General features: G+C 44.0%; 1 protein-coding gene across 1 annotated transcript in view; it reads right to left on the minus strand.

The window, feature by feature from the left end:
* Window positions 1–17,207: 17,207 nt before the first annotated feature.
* Window positions 17,208–17,369, minus strand: part of LOC137622770 (uncharacterized) — a 76,458-nt gene continuing 76,296 nt past the window's right edge. The window contains exon 4 of the mRNA XM_068353357.1: window positions 17,208–17,368. Coding sequence (XP_068209458.1) covers window positions 17,208–17,368 — 161 coding nt within the window. The remainder of the gene's footprint in view (window position 17,369) is intronic.

Genomic DNA, 17,369 nt, shown 5'->3' on the forward strand with positions numbered 1-17,369 from the left:
ATTGTTGCACCTGCAACAACAACAGCAGCAGGATCTGATTGTGGAGCAGGAATCTTCAGAAGAGGATGAGGTAAGGGAGGATGTTCCAAGTTCTCTCATCAATGAAATTTGTTCCAAGTGGGCAGATGTGCAGGCTTTTGCTGAAAAATACCACCCAGAAATTGCAGTAGCAAACCGGGCAGTGCATATGTTTAATGATAGTGTCATGTATCATTTTCGAAGAATACTGCAGAGGAGGAAGAAACAATTAACAATAGACCAGTTTTTCACAAAAGAAAAGAAAGCTGCTACATCAAAGCCTGTTTCTCCTCCAAAGAAGAGACAAAGAAGAGAAGAAACCCCTGAAATAGATCTGCCCACCCTTTCATTGGAGAGAGAAACAACTCCTGAAGGAGAACTACCCCGCCACATCATGGAAGGGGACTCTCCTTCCAAGCAGTAACCTCCCCCTTCCATCCTCTCCACATCCATCCCTGTATGCCATCGAACCGCTGCTCAAAGGTATGTTCACTACAGTACAGAAAATGGTTTAAAATTGTTTTATTTTAGTACAGTAAATGGTTTAAAATTGTTTTATAGGATTTTCTGACCAATTTCATACACATTTAGATAATTATTGTTGTTTAGGTACACGTTTTATTAATATTTTGGGCCTGTTCGAGTGCTTGGGAACGGAATAGAATATATACCATTATTTCTTATGGGGAAAAAAAAATTCGGTACTCGAACACGGATCTCGAACGGATTATGGTCGAGTACCGAGGTATCACTGTATATCCGGGTCTGGATGTACTCCCCGGATACGACAAAAATGGACAATGGTAGTTTTACTTGTCGAGAACTTAAATCCATTCATGTCAGCCCACTGGATAATTTTATCAATAGAGAGTTGGACTTTTCTCTCAACCATTGCCATTCTAGTGCCAGCAAATGATATTGAGAGATCATCCACAAATAGTGTTGAGAGAACATCCTGGGGAATGGCTGAGGATATCCCATTAATTGCTAGTGCAAAAAGGGTTACACTCAGCACACTACCCTGAGGAACTCCTTCTTCCTGGCACTTACTCTCTGATAGAGTTTCCCCCACTCTCACTTGAAAAACTCTACGTGAAAGAAATGCCTGAATAAATAGTGGCAGCTCTCCTCTCAATCCCAATTCATGAATGGTTTTAAGAATACCATATCTCCATGTGGTATCATATGCCTTTTCAAGGTCAAAAAATACTGTAACATGGTGCTGTTTGGAAGCAAAGGCTTCACAAATAGAAGACTCAAGTCGTATCAACACATCAGTCGTTGAGTGCATTTTTCGGAATCCACATTGAATCGGTGATAAAATACCTTTCTTTTCAAGGTACCATATCAGCCTTGCATTGACCATCTTCTCCATGATTTTACATAAACAAGATGTCAATGCAATAGGACGATAGTTTGCTGCTAAAAACTTGTCTTTACCGGGTTTTAAAAAGGCTAAAATAATGGCTAGTTCCCAAACACTTGGGTAGCTATGATCATGCCATATTCTATTAATAATGCTTAAAATAAATAGCTTTGTATTAAAATGTACATGTTTAATCATTGCATATGGAATTCCATCGGGTCCAGGGGCTGTATCGTTGCAATGAGCAAGTGCGGAATCAAATTCTCTTTCAGTGAAAGGAGAATTATACGACTCTTCCCTTCTCGTTGCAAAATTTAAAATTTTCTTTTCTTCAGTGCTCCTATACTGGTGACCAGGGGCTCCTTCACACTTGCTGGATACATTTGAAAAATGATTAGCCAGGGCATTGCTAACTTCATTTGCTTCAGTTACATACTGGCCATTCACCTTCAACACTGGTGGTGGGTTGGGGGTGAATTTGCCAGCTATCTTTTTTACTTTCCTCCACACAGAAGATGGTGGTGTTCTACTGTTAATAGAGGAAACAAAAGACATCCATGACTGGCGCCTTGCTTCTTTCATGGCACGACGGAACTGTGCTCTACATTTCTTGTACATTATTAAATTCTCATCAGTTCTGCGTCTACGCAATCGTGTTAGAGATCTTCTTGTGGCTCTGTGGAGTGCAGTTAGTTCTGAAGACCACCACGGGACTGGTCGTCGTTTGAATAACCCTGTTGTTTTGGGAATTGAATTGACTCCTGCTGTATGAAGAGTTCCATTCAGTAGGTCTATGGCATCATCAATACTTTCAAACTGTTCTGCTCTCCCTTCGATTTCACTTAGCTCACAAAATTTAACCCAGTCTGCCTTGTCTAGATTCCAACGTGGCGATCTTTGCAAAGGCGGACCCTTGTTGGTGTTTATAATGATTGGTGCATGATCACTAGTATGCCAATCATCTAATGTCCTCCAATCAAAATCAAGAAGGCAGTTAGAGCTTGCAATTGAAAGGTCAATGCATGACAAAGTACCTGTCTGAACATGGAAGTGTGTGGGCTCTCCGGTATTAAGGAGTCCCACATCCTCATTCTCCACAATTGATGAGATAATATTGCCCCTTGTGTTGGCCAAAACATCACCCCATAAAGGATGTCTACCATTCATATCTCCCAGTAAGAGAAAAGGTTGAGGGAGTTGTTGAATGACCTCTGCTAAATCATCATATAAAATATTATCATTTGGAGGTAAGTACAGAGAGCATATTGTATATTTTCTCCCAATATCAATTTGTACAACAACTGCCTGCAGGGTTGTACGTATAGACATGGGTATTTGGGGAACATCTCGACGAATGTACATGAGACTTCCGCCATGGCTCCCTGCTTGTTGATTATATGGTGTTCTATAGCTAACATACTCTCGAGGACTAGGAGTGTTAGAATCAAGCATACTTTCCTGTAGACATACAATTATGGGGGAATGCTCATGAATTAGGAGCTTAAGTTCTTCATATTTCGCCCTCAAACCCTGACAGTTCCATTGCAAAATGGAGGAGAAAACTATGGATTATTTCTGGAAGACATCTTGGATGAGGTCTTCCCATTAGCAGTTTTTAATGTAACATTATTACCAGTATGTTTCTTCAGAGGTGGTCTTGTTATGTTGGGTTTAACGTTGGTGTTTTTCTTTGTATTCTTTTTATCTATTTGTTGAGGTGGATGGTGGACCTCAACTTGAATTTCTGATTTATTCAGTCCATCTTCTGGTTCATTAGAAACATCAACAGACAAAACATCAAATTTATTTGATGTCATAACCTTAACGTTTCTAATGGAGGGTGGAGAGAGAGATGGAGGTCTCTCTCTTTTGCGATTAATAGATGGTGGGATTCGAGGTTTTTGCACCTTTCCCACAACAGGTGCATCAGGTAAGTTAGTCTTAAGTGGAACCTCCATCAGATCAGGCAAGGACATGGCCTGAGAGAGGTTTGTATTACTTTTTGTAATGGCGGCTGAAGGCTGTACAGCAATGGGCAATGACCTAGTGTTAATACACCGTGGTAAAGCCTCAGGAGGTGATAAGGTTACCTCGTTATTTGACATTTTGTCAGATAGTATACTTTTTTTTGAGCTATTGGCAGTGCTAGGTTGGTTTGATTTTAATGCCTTAGCATATGTATTTGATTTATTTAATAGTCTTTTGGCATGGGTCACACTTATGTGTTCTAAGTTTGATTTGTTGAGGGCAGCTTCCTCCAACTTATATAGCTCGCAAATCTTGTCTGTGGATTTGTGATTCGAGCTGCAATTTAAACACCTGGCTCCAAGTGCACACTCTCCATGGTAAGATTTGGAGCAAATACCACACATCTTCTCATTTTTGCAAACTTTGGACGGGTGCCCAAATTTAAAACAATTAAAGCATTGCAATGGCTTCTGCTTGAAGGGTCTTACTTTAATCCTTTCGTTCTCGATAATAATATGAAAAGGTACATCAGCATCCTGGAACGTAAGGATTATCATTGATGTACCTGGGACTTTATGAACTTTCCAAACATTTAATGGACACATGGCCAGTATCTCCTCCTCTGTAAAATCATATAGGTCTCTGTTAAAAACTACGCCCCTTCCGTAGCTAAAATTTAGGTGGGGTTTGACATCTAACTTAATGTCATCATTATTTATTTTCATATTGGACAATATTACCGACTGTGTACTGGATTTGGCATGGATAAGGAAACTATTTTTTCCGAAACGAGATATATCGCCTGGTGCAATAGTTCCTACTTTTTTCTGAATCAATTTGCATATTTTAAAATAATTCCCTGTAACCCCCTTTGATTCAGCTATAAGCCACATCGGAGGTTTTGGATTTCTCTGGGAGGGCATGACTAAATCTGTGCCTTTTTCCAACCAATCGGCAGGCCTGTACACATCTAAATCTTTTGGTACCTTATCGCAGAGAGCAGCCGCGACATTCAAGTTATTAATTTTAATATTATTCAAATTACTTATTGCACTAAATGCTTCGTCATAACTACTATAAGATATCCATGAATCCCAAGTTTCAGCTACAAGTTTCATCCTTATTTCTTTTATGCATCCATAGCATTCAAATGCTTTACATAGATCATCATAATTTGTTTCTATTGAAATTTGTGTAACATGGAGGATTCGAAGTTTCCTCGTGTTACCCAAATTACTCGATTTAGAAATATCAGTAGAATGGTCCTTTCCCGTTCCGAGGTCATCAACAGAGCTATCCCTTATCACATTAGCAGAGGTCGTCAACAGTGCCGGGGGAGAGTCAGCGTATCCAGGGGATGGGGGTTCGTTCCTTAAAGAATCCATTATAGTAAAGAGAGGGAAAAGAGTTAGTTTGATGTACCTGCTCGAGAATGTTAGGCCATCACGCGTCGGAAAGGAAATTTGCACTCTCTACTATCGGCACAATGAGAGTATACTTCCCAGATGGTCCACTCCATACCCTACCCGAAGGATAGCATCAAAACAGATATAGAGGCACAGGTGTAAGCTGAACCCGCCTGTTAGGACTGAGACCAAGAAATTATGGAATCATCCTCCCCATATCTATAATGACGGGCTTCCGGCCAAAAGCCGAGAGTCCTACCCCAAGCATTGGATCCCCCTGGATTCCGAAGACCCAACACTTGAGAATAGTTCCGCCAAAAAGGTCCAAACCATCTTCGGGATGGCTGAAATCATCCAATACTCTCATATATAGCTTTGAATGCAAACACCTCCCAACCGCGATACCTCCTCCCACTCATCAAAGCAGGCAGCAATAAAGGATGTATGAACATCCCCGCCGGGGCTACAATGGATGTGAAAACATCCAAGCCATAGGAGAAAAGAAAAAAAAAAAAAATAAATAAATATATATGTACATAATATATACACACATATAATGAGGGAAATTTTTCTCATAGAGTTTGGAAAGCAAGACTAAAGAAATTTTGTGAAATTAGGATAAGGTCGAAGTAGTACTGTATTGAGAAAAAGAAAAAGGTAAAAGAGAGAAATTTAGATTCGAACTGGGGGAGCAATTTCCCCAAGTTCGAGAGCCCTCTTGCCCGTCACCAAGTTTCAGCACGGGAATTAAATGCCGTGCTGAAGCTTAATGACTTCATCAAGGCATTCTCTCATTAAGAGGGTTCCACCACTGAAGGCAGTGTCTCACTGACTTCGTGATCAGAACACACACCTTCTCCTTCTTCCAGCAAGAGTTGAGGTGAAATTGGAGTGGTCGAAGGTTCAGCCTTCCCAGAGAGATGAACTGTTCCAAAGAGGAGAGAGTTCCCAACAGACACATCCACCTCCTCGCAGAACACCTCTGCTCTCCTAGAAATGCACGTATCTTCTGAAGTGCTTGCTCCGTCCTTAAGGGAGATGGAAAAGCCCGAAAAACCTGACTCCGAATCATCACTCCTAAATATATAATCTCTTGAGAAGGTATCAGTGAAGATTTGTCTTTGTTGACTAGAAAACCCAATTCTTTCGTCAACTTCAAAGTTATCTGAAGATCCTTCAGGCAGCGATCTTGAGAGTGGGCTCTTGAAAGCCAATCGTCCAGGTACAGGGAGGCTCTGATGCCTCTTGAGTGGAGTATCCTTGCTACATTGAGCATAAGTCTCGTAAAGACCTGTGGGGCGGTGTTGAGGCCAAAACACAGGCCTCGAAATTGAAATACTTCTCCTCGGAAAACGAATCTCAGAAAGTGCTTGAACTTTGGATGAATCGGGATATGGAAATAAGCATCCTGAAGTTCCAGTGATACCATCCAGTCGCCTTTCCTTACCGCTGCAAGCACCGACTTCGTTGTCTCCATTGAGAAGTTTGTTGTCTGGATGAAGTTGTTGAGAGCACTTACGTCCAGAACTAGACGCCATCCCCCTGAGTTCTTGGGAACTAGGAAAAGGCGGTTGCAAAAGGCTGGTGACTTCCAGTACTGTACTTTCTCTACAGCTCCCTTCTCCAACATGAGAGACATTTGTAGCTGTAATGCTTGCCTCTTTAATTCCTCCCTGTACTTGGGAGAGAGATCCACGGGAGTTAACCTTAGAGGGGGTTGATTTATAAAAGGGATCCTGCAGCCCTTCCTTAGAAGTTGGACTGACCCAGGATCTGCACCCCTCTTCTCCCACACCTGCCAGTAGATGTTTAGTCTGGCTCCTACTGCTTGAAGGCGAAAGCAGTCAGACTCTGCTTACCCCTGTTCTTGCTCCTCTTTTCTTAGTCCCCCTTCCATCTGATCTGAAGTTACCTCTAACAGAAGGTCTTCCTCGAAAGGGCTGAGAAAACTTTTGAAAGGGAGCAACCTCTTTAGGTTTGCGGCTAACGAAAGAAGGTGGCAACACTTTCCTTGCCGTCTTCGAGACCAGGTCTTGAGTAGCCTTCTGTGTTAACGAAGAAGAAATCTCCCTAATAAGGTCCTGTGGGAACAGAGATGACGATAGTGGAGAATATAATTCTGATTTCTGAAAGGATGAAACTCCCACAGACAGGAACGAACACAATTGGGCTCTCTTTTTGAGAATTCCTGCTGTAAAAATAGCAGCTAACTCATTAGCCCCGTCTCGCAACGCCTTATCCATACATGACATGACGTGGATTAGGTTCGAAGAGTCTCCTTCCTTGAGTGTAGTCATCTTTTTGCCCAAGGCCCCCAGAGTCCAATCAAGGAAATTAAATACCTAGAAAGCTCTGAAAACACCTTTGAGTAAATAGTCTAATTCGGAAGTAGACCTTAGTCTTCCTCATGGCCGATCTATGAGGAGCGTCTACCAGGCTTGAGAAATCTCCTTGGGCAGAGGCAGGAACTCCCAAGCCGAGAACCTCTCCCGTATCGTACCAAACACTAGATCTAAAGCCAACCTAGTAGGGGGAAATGCGAATGCCGCTTTTCCCTTGCTCTTTCTTAGCACCCATCCAGTCTCCCATTAACTTAAGTTCTCTTTTAGATGAACGAGAGAGCACAATTTTAGTGAACAGAGACTTTTTCTTAGGTTTCCCTAGACTCTAGTAAACTCTGATGGAGGCAATTGTGGAGCCACAGGAATAAAAGACTCTGGGAACTCAACATGAAAAATCTTCATCAACTTCTTTAAGTCTACCGAATAACGAAAAGATTTAGAGTCCTCATCCTCAGATAACTCCTCAAAGGGTTCGGAAGGTGAAAGAGAAACATCAGCTTCTTCCTCTGATAACAAGTCTTGCTGCTCCTCAGAACGCTCCCGATCCGCGCGGTCAGAGTTAAGAACCGTTGCATTAAGTTCAAAGTCCTGTCTAGATGTTTGTTGTTCTGCATCGCATACAAGAGGGTGGTCGATGTAAGAACGCTTGCGTTCCGATGAATGCTCAATGAGAGGACGCCTGGCGTCACGCTCGCGTTCAGCTGAACGCTCGATGGGAGGATGCTTGCGCTCTGAACGCTCGATGAGGTCACGCTCTACGTCACGCTCGTGTTCTGTAGCTCGATGGATGATCGCCTGACATCACGCTCTACATCACGTCGTGGAGGACGCTCGCGTTCTGTTGAACGCTCGACGGGAGGACGCTCAAGAGCACGCTCGACATCACGCCTAGCTGAACACTTGAAAGCGCTTTCAGCAGAACGATCACAATCACTGTTAAGCGTATGAACAGTAGCTCGATTAGGGGAATGCTCAACTTCCTGAAAGCCCGAGAGATCGTGAAGAACGTTTACTTTCCTGATCATCTCTGTGCGTAGCCGCACACTAAACGCGTTTAGAAACTTTATCACCAAGCGTTCGCCGACTCTCCGCCTTGCGCCGCTTAGTGTTAAGAGAGGAGGATTCAGTAGGTTGGTAGCCTTTCATAAAAGATGAAAGTTTCTGCTGCATTTCTTGCAACATCTTAAAATTAGAGTCTTGCAAAACACTAATCGCAAGTTTTTCCTCTCCACCGCTCAAAGACCGCTTAGAGCGAACAGCGGGTGAGATCCAATCTGAAGGAGGCGAAGGAGAATGAAAGGATGTTACGGCCAGGTCAGATAATTGCTCAACAGCAGGACTATTTTCAACTAATGACCTAGCAGGCCACTTAGAAGGCGAGCTTCCTTCAGACGAAAAACATTCAGGACTGCTCCAATGACTACAGCCTGCTTGCGAAGTCCTGGAAGGACATAGGTCAATTTTCCTCTTAAGAGGTCTAGAAGTTTGACTCCAACCTCTTTTAGGTAAATCATCCTCCGATGATGAGCCAAACTTTTTAACTTCGCCTTTACTACGGTAAGAGCGAACATCCTGGGAAAAATCACGAACGCTCAAGGGAACGTCTGCTCGGGAAGTAATGCCTCTCGTTTCCTTTCGTCTTTCGACATTCCTTCTCCCAGTGGTTGGGGAGCTTGGAAGAGGTCCAGGACTAGGAGAACAACAAGCCCGAGCAGGCGTACCCTCCACAGCACTAATAGCACTCGCTGTACCTTTAACACTTTCACTTTTTAGCTGTTTAACATCAGCCATTAACTGCGTTCTATCCGCAGCCATAGACTCTACCTTCGTACCCAACGCCTGGATAGCCAACATCATATCTTTAAGTGTTGGTTCATTCATGGTACTTGTAGCGGGATCTGGAACTACCACTACAGGAGAAGGAATAGGAACAGTGACATAAGAAGAGGAATCTTTAGAAGAAAGAGAAGAACTATGTCTTACCCTATCTTTAGCTAACTTACAAATATAACGATCGAAATTAAGCCACTTATGATCAGACAAAATAAGGCATTCGTCACACCTATCATCAAGTTTACAAACTTTACCCCTACATTTAAAGAACTTTGACAGAGAGATCAAATACAAGCAAGGGTTAAAAAATCAATATCCAAACATATAACTAGAGTATCTAAACGAAAAATCAATCAAGCGAGAGTCAAAAACCATAATTATTGTACTTCTCCAAAGGGATAGCAATAATCAGTCAAAACGTGAGGAGAATATCAAGCCAATGTTACCGCTAGCGCCGGCAGGGAAGATATATGAATACCGAGGGAATGGTTTCTGGGTACCTCACCAGGGGCGCGTGGGTAGCACACCTGGCTATCCAATCGGCGATTGGCACGATTTTTTTTAATTTTTCTGCCGTGATGTCAAGGACGTAAGCTATATATATAACCACCAGGTAAGTCTTGTGTTTAAAATGGGAGGACACTTGTTAAGCTTGAGCACAGGAGAAGTGCTCCCTTCTCACTTTCAGGAGGTGGACAGGAGCCGAAGACTTCTGAAGGAGGTCAAAATTGCCTTGAGAGGGGAAGGAGGATACAACTGCTTCTTCCCTTTCCCAGTCATCATCATATCAGTGGGTGATGGGACTAATGAAGCTGAGGACCTGTCATGAACTACATCCACAGCGGTCTGGGTCAGGCCGGAAAGGGTCACATCAGGCACTGCTTTTGCTGCAGCAGAAGTGGTAGCAACAGGAGACTTGGAGGTCGTACTAAGACTTACCGCTGTTTCTCCGTGGATGAAAGGGCCTCTGATCCTAAAGAAGGCCACAGCATCTCACAAGTCAAGGACTTGGCCTTGTCAATATGAGGCGTAAAGGATTTACTGTGAAAATCAGCTAAAGCCACCTTCTATGCCACTAGAGGATACAGAAGATCTGGGTCATTCTGCATCTTTGCCAACACCTTGGTGGAAAACAGAGAGGGCTCAAGGGGTTATATACCTAAGGACAAAAAGAAACAACTAGCAGACTTCTTCAGCCTTTAAAAAGACTCAAAAGGTGAAAAATGTTATTTTCATTAGTAAAATAAATTTTTGAATATACTTACCCGATGATCATGTAGCTGTCAACTCTGTTGCCCGACAGAAATCTACGGTCGGGATACGCCAGCGATCGCTATACAGGTGGGGGTGTACACAACAGCGCCATCTGTGAGTAGGTACTCAAGTACTTCTTGTCAACAAGAACTCAATTTTCTCCTCGGTCCACTGGTTCTCTATGGGGAGGAAGGGCGGGTCCTTAAATTCATGATCATCGGGTAAGTATATTCAAAAATTTATTTTACTAATGAAAATAACATTTTTCAATATTAATCTTACCCGATGATCATGTAGCTGATTCACACCCAGGGTGGTGGGTGGAGACCAGCATACATGTTAACAAAGAAGCTAAGTATCCCGTATCTCATTTTAGCCGTTATTCAAAATAACAAACATAAAATAAATAAGTACCTGGTAAGGAAGTCGACTTGAACCATTACTCTGCCTTTTTAAGTACGTCTTCCTTACTGAGCCTAGCGATCCTCTTAGGATGCTGAGCGACTCCTAGGTGCTGAAGTATGAAGGGCTGCAACCCATACTAAAGGACCTCATCACAACCTCTAATCCAGGCGCTTCTCAAGAAAGAATTTGACCACCTGCCAAATCAACCAGGATGCGGAAGGCTTCTTAGCCTTCCGGACAACCCAGAAATATTTCAAGAGAAAGATTAAAAAGATTCTGGAATTAGGGAATTGTAGTGGTGGAGCCCCCACCACTACTGCACTCGTTGCTACGAATGGTCCCAGAGTGTAGCAGTTCTCGTAAAGAGACTGGACATTCTTAAGATAAAAGACGCGAACACTGATTAGCTTTTCCAAAAGGTTGCGTCGAAAATATTTTGCAGAGATCTAATTATTAAAAGGTCACGGAAGTTGTGACAGCTCTAACTTCGTGTGTCCTTACCTTCAGCCAAGCTTGGTCTTCCTCATTCAGAAGGGAATGAGCTTCTCGTATTAACAGTCTGAAAATAATAGGATAAAGAATTCTCTGACATAGGCAAAGATGAATTCTTAACTGAACACCATAAAGCTTCAGACGGGCCCCGTAAAGGTTTTTAAAATAGAACTTAAGAGCTCTTACAGGACATAATACTCTTTCTAGTTCATTTCCAACCATACGATAAGTTTGGAATAACGAACGATATTGGTCAAGGCCGAGAAGGCAGCTCGTGTTTGGCTAGAAAACCAAGATGTAGAACATGTAGCCGTTTCGGATGAAAATCCGATGTTCTTGCTGAAGGCATGAATCTCACTGACTCTTTTAGCTGTGGTTAAGCATATCAGGAAAAGAGTCTTAAAGGTGAGATCTTTCAGGGAGGCTGATTGAAGTGGTTCGAACCTGTCTAACATAAGGAATCTTAGAACCACGTCTAAATTCCAACCAGGTGTAACCAAACGACGCTCCTTCGTGGTCTCAAAAGACTAAAGGAGGTCCTGTAGATCTTTATTGTTGGAAAGATCTAAGCCTCTGTGACGGAAGACTGATGCCAACATGCTTCTGTAACCCTTGAAAGTGGGAGCTGAAAGAGATCGCTCTTTCCTCAGATATAAGAGGAAGTCAGCTAAGTGAGTTACAGAGGTACTGGTCGAGGATACGGATACTGACTTGCACCAGTTTAGGAAGATTTCCCACTTCGATTGGTAGACTCTAAGGGTGGATGTTCTCCTTGCTCTAACAATCGCTCTGGTTGCCTCCTTCGAAAAACCTCTAGTTCTCGAGAGTCTTTCGATACTCTGAAGGCAGTGAGACGAAGAGCGTGGAGGCCTTGGAGTACCTTCTTACGCGTGGCAGACGTAGCAGGTCCACCCTTAGGGGAAGAGTTCTGGGAACGTCTACTAGCCATCGAAGTACCTCGGTAAGTTATTCTCTCGCGGGCCAGAGGGAAGCAACTAGTGTCAACTTTGTCCCATCGTGAGAGGCGAACTTCTGCAGTACCTTGTTGACAATCTAGAACGGAGGGAATGCATATAGATCTAGATGAGACTAATCTAGTAGAAAGGCATCTAAAAGAACCACTGCTGGGTCCGGGATAGGTGAGCAAAGTATTGAGAGCCTCTTGGACATCGAGGTTGCGAAGAGATCTATGGTTGGCTGGCCCCAGGTGACCCAAAGTCTCTTGCATACATCTCTGTGGAGGGTCCAATATGTTGGAATTATTGTCCCTTCCTACTGAGACAAACTGCTAAGACATTCAAGTTGTCTTGGAAGAAATTTGTTACTAGTGAAAAGTCTAGACCTGTTGAACAGGAGAGGAGGTCACTAGCGAACTCGCACCATGTCAGAGAGTAGGTCCCTCCTTGCTAGGAGATGAACATCAAAGCAGGGAGTTGTCCGTGTTGACCTCCATTACTTTGTCTTGAAGGAGAGACCTGAAGCTTTTCCAGGTCAGACGTACTGCCAGAAGCTTCTTGCAGTTAAAATGCATTGTCCTTTGACTCGAGTTCCATAATCCCGAGCATTCCCTACCGCCTAAGGTCGCAGCCCAGCCTACGTCCGATGCGTCTGAGAAGAGAACGTGGTTGGGGGTCTGAACAGTCAGGGGAAGACCCTATAAAAGGTTGATAAAGTCCTTTCCTCAGGTTAGACCAGACTTATCTTCCGGAAACCGGGATCGAGACCGCTTCTAGCGTCTCGTCCTTTTCCAGTGAAGAGCTAGATGAAACCGAAGAGGACGGAGGTGAAGTCTTCCAAGTGACACCAATTGAACCACGGATGACAGTGTCCTAACCAGACTCATCCACAGCCTGACAGGGCCGTATTCCTTCTTCAGCATCTTCTGGATGGATAGCAGGGCTGGGGATTGATCTTCTTGTTCAGCCATGTCCTCATCAGAGGGTTCCTCATCCGAAACTGATGAGGAAACGGCAACGGAGTGGGCAACGTCTGACTCGCTGAATCCGGTCGCACTGGAGGATGCGTGACGGAGCCGGACACAAGATCATGGTACTGCTGCACAGTCTGTGAACTGTCAACCATGGGGATGCGAGGAAGTACAGCGACAACCCGAAACTGTCTAGACTGTCTGGGTAGTACAGACAACCCCTTATCGGGTTGCTGAGGTTGCCGCACTGCGTCACAACAAGTCACCTCTGCTGGTTGTTGAACGTCTTCCCAGTGAAACACTGAACGTCCACAACCACCTCCGAGAGTAGCTTAACGTCAACGTGCGACTGGCAACCCACACTGGGTCGCACCGGTGGAGGAATCATCTCAACTGGCGGACGTGAGTAGGATACCTCAGCGTCAACAGGGCGTACAACCAACCGGTAGGAAGGTCGTTGGCAAGAAGGTTCTTCTCCGTAAAAAATCCTCTATCAAGGACTAAGCTTGGACTGCATGTCTTGCAACAAAGCCCAAGGTCTAAGGGAGCAGGTGTGGCAACAGACGGGGTTAGCGACTGAAGCGGAACCATTTACCCTCCCTGGAAGCATGTTATGCTTAAATTAAAGTCCATAGGAGGCTAAGCAGCTTAAGGCTCCTCTCCAAATGACAGAGTCCTCAAGGGAATATCAGAAGGAGGGAGAACAGCACTTTCTCATCTACAGGAACCATATCCGAGAAAAGCTAGGTTCTCTCAGTGAGGGTTTCACTGGTGCAAAAGCAGCAGACCAGAAGGCAACGTTATGAAACTGCTTGACAGTCTGTGAACTGTCAAAAACTGAACTGTCAACCACAACAGGAGCGTGAGGACATACAGCACTGGTGAATAAGTAGCAGACCAGAAGGCAACGTCATGTAACTGTTTGACAGTCTGTGAGATGGCAACAACCAAAGTTGTGTGGGGAAGCCTCAACTCCTGACTGACTAGTTTGCTGCGGGCGAGTGGCGGTAACCACAGTGTGTTGCGGAGGCTGACACACCGTGTCAAAACACGGCAGCTTGTGGTAGCTCACGCACGGCAACGGAGTGCTCTGTGTGTGGGAGTCATCATACATCTGGCAGGGTTGACTGTGCATGGGTGGAGGAGCTCTCACAACAAGAGTGTGAGAGCAGGAAGCCATGCCGGGCGCACAACCGTGGGAGGTGTAGGCCCACGGGTGCATCGTCAACCTTCTCCGCAGTCGGAGTGTGGGAGCTGGCAACAACAAAAGCAGAGTGCTGGAGCGTGGGAGGGGCTGCGGTGGGTTGCGGAGCATGCTGTATGGTATGCGGAGCATGCTGCATGGGTTGCGGAGAAAGCCGCATAGTGCTGGAACCCGGCAGCTCTACAGCACCTTCCCACTGCTGATGCGGATGGAGCAGCAAGAACATACGTCTGGCAGGGTGGACTGCGCATCGGTGGTGGAGCTCTCACAGGTGGAGTGTGGGAGCAGGCAGCCGCAGTATCTGCTGAGCGCACAACCTCAGCGGGTTGTAGGTTAACAGGTGCAGTGTTAACCTTCTCAGCATGATACTCCTGCATGAATGCCGCCAGCTGAGACTGCATAGTCTGCAGCATGGACCACTAGGGTCTATGAAAGACAACAACAAACGGAGCTACTGTCCGTTGTGACTGAGGGTCTAAAACAGCTGGTGCGGCAACAGACGGAGTTACTGCCTGTTGCGGTACCACCTTGCCTCTCTTGGGAGGTGTGCAGTCGTCGGATGACTGGAGCGAGTCCGAACTGACCCAGTGGCTACACCTAGGCCGTTGGACTTGCGCGGAAGGGACCGACTTGCACTTAAAAGCTGCAAGATTGGTCCATGGTTTCTGCGAGAAACCTCTTCCGCAGACGAGGAATAAATGGGCTCTCTCGTCTTTGTGTGGGTGGGGTGATCACGTCGGCAACGTGTGTAGATACACCCGAAACCACGGAGGGAAACGTCTGTTCGTATATCAAGACCTGTGGAACCCATAAGTCCTTCGACATTACTTCTCCCCTGGGCTTGGGAGCTTGTAAGAGGTATCGGACAAGGTGAACAACTGGCACGAACAAACGAACCCTCGAACGCAACACTGTAACACTTTGCGCATATCACTTTATCACTTTTGATTTTCTGTTTGCACTTATTTCACTGAACTCGAAACTTAAGTGATTTGTACCTGAAACACGCAATCCTATCCTTCATTAAAAGGTAGTAATTGCGAAAACAGTTTTACAATGTAACAGAAAAACATAATGAAAGATAAAGAATTCAGTGGCTGGAAAAGAGACTAAACACTAGATCAAATAAACTACGTTTAAAATCTCTCACCGCATAAAGCCTGGGAACAAGAATAAAACTCTAGAAACGTTTTACCTTCTTCCCCTATAGCGACTAGGGAGAAGAGTAAAAAACGAGAACAACGTTACCCGCTTGAACGAAACGTTTATCCTCCTCTCTCTCCCTCCGTCTCTATCTCTCTCTCTCTCTCTCTTGACTTAGAACCTGAGAGATGAGCCCAATTATATATCGTTAAAACATATTATTTGTTAAAGGAAAAAAACTGAAAGGTTTCCCAAATAAAAAGTTCCTTTATTAGAATTAAAACCATTTAAGCTAAGAAAGAATGAACGAAACGCTAGAATCGGTTTACTCTTACTGCAACGTGAAACCGTGAAATACTCTCTCTCTATCGTAACGATAGAGCGCAAGTTGAACGTTCTGAACGTCAACAACTGCGGAGACTAAACTAAACGTTAGTTCATCTTTGAAAACAGTACGAGACTATCAAAGAAATTCTTTCAAAAACATTAAAATTAAAATAGCATAAATTCTTAACAGGAAATACGATATGACGGGCTCAATGTTAATTAACTTCGGTTCCAAGTAAGGACCGCCTACTATTAGGAAAGGTCGCATATAAACAAACATAAAAATTAATTTTTATAAGTTTATAAAAAATGGAAAGTTAATCGAAGAGGCCTATAAATGGCGGAGAGATATAAAATAAATCTATAACTTTGTTAAGCAAAATTACCAAAAACCTAAACACACTTCCGTCTAAGGGAAGGGTCGGTCATTAAAAGTGAAAGAGAGTCTATACTCTCTTCGACACCAACACTTCCGTCTAAGGGAAGGGTCGGCCATTTAAAAGTGAAAGAGAGTCCATACTCTCTTCGTCACCATAATTAAATCTATCCAAAACGAGTTCAAGTTTTGAAATGAAGATAAAACCCCTGCATAGCGAAAGCTCAAAACTGGAATAGTGTACTTCACCAAAAAGTTGTGAAAACAAATCCAGTTAGGGACGGCGTATTAGTAGGTCTTGCCGGTGGCACGACAGAGGAAAAAATTGAGTTCTTGTTGACAAGAAGTACTTGAGTACCTACTCACAGATGGCGCTGTTGTGTACACCCCCACCTGTATAGCTATCGCTGACGTATCCCGACCGTAGATTTCTGTCGGGCAACAGAGTTGACAGCTACATGATCATCGGGTAAGATTAATATTGAAAATTTACGCTTTACTTTTGCCATATTCTTCCAAATGCGATAACATCCATTCTTTACTCTCTTTAAAGAGGAGGACTGAAAGCAATCATATACCTCTGCAAATAAGACACAAAGAAAGGGGATTAACAATGCTCCTGATCATAAAGGTGCTGTACATTTGACTAGTAATTCCAGGGCAAAACCGCATGTCCGCATGTTGTTTCTCCATTCGACACACACACAGCAATGGCACTCTGAAAAAAGGAAAAGCAGTCAAGTTAGGGAGACCAAGAGAATGTCCATACTGATCAGCAGCTGATGACATACAGCGGCTTCCAGGTGTTTTGGTGCAGGGGGATTCTCTGCTACCTCCCAGAAAGTACTGACACCTTATAATTTTTGACAGCCAAGTTTGCAGTTTCACTGAAATCATATTCCTATTAAAGGCTATGGGTTTGTATCAGTGTAGAAACAAATCATGGTCATGATAAAAAAGCCCATAAATTATCAAAGAAGTTGTGTCATAAAATGTGTACAGCATTGTGTTATATAATAGTTTGAAAAATGTTCACATCCAGCAGCACTGCAATCAAAACAGCATTTCATTAATAGGATCACCACATACAACATAAGATACAGACATCGACTCTCGTATAACAACGAAAACCCACAGAAGGCAACACTAACCCATTACTCCGTACTGCTGAGGTGTCAAGGTGTTACCGGTGCCAGTGACCTGTGTCGTGACAGAGGCCACGCTAGTTCTGTCACTACTGACAGAACTCTGACGATGAACAGTCCTATGATAGCCTGGGGATATGTTTCCACCTACACTATGTATTTC

This window comes from Palaemon carinicauda, chromosome 29, assembly GCF_036898095.1.
Source record: "Palaemon carinicauda isolate YSFRI2023 chromosome 29, ASM3689809v2, whole genome shotgun sequence".
Classification (NCBI taxonomy): Eukaryota; Metazoa; Arthropoda; class Malacostraca; order Decapoda; family Palaemonidae; genus Palaemon; species Palaemon carinicauda.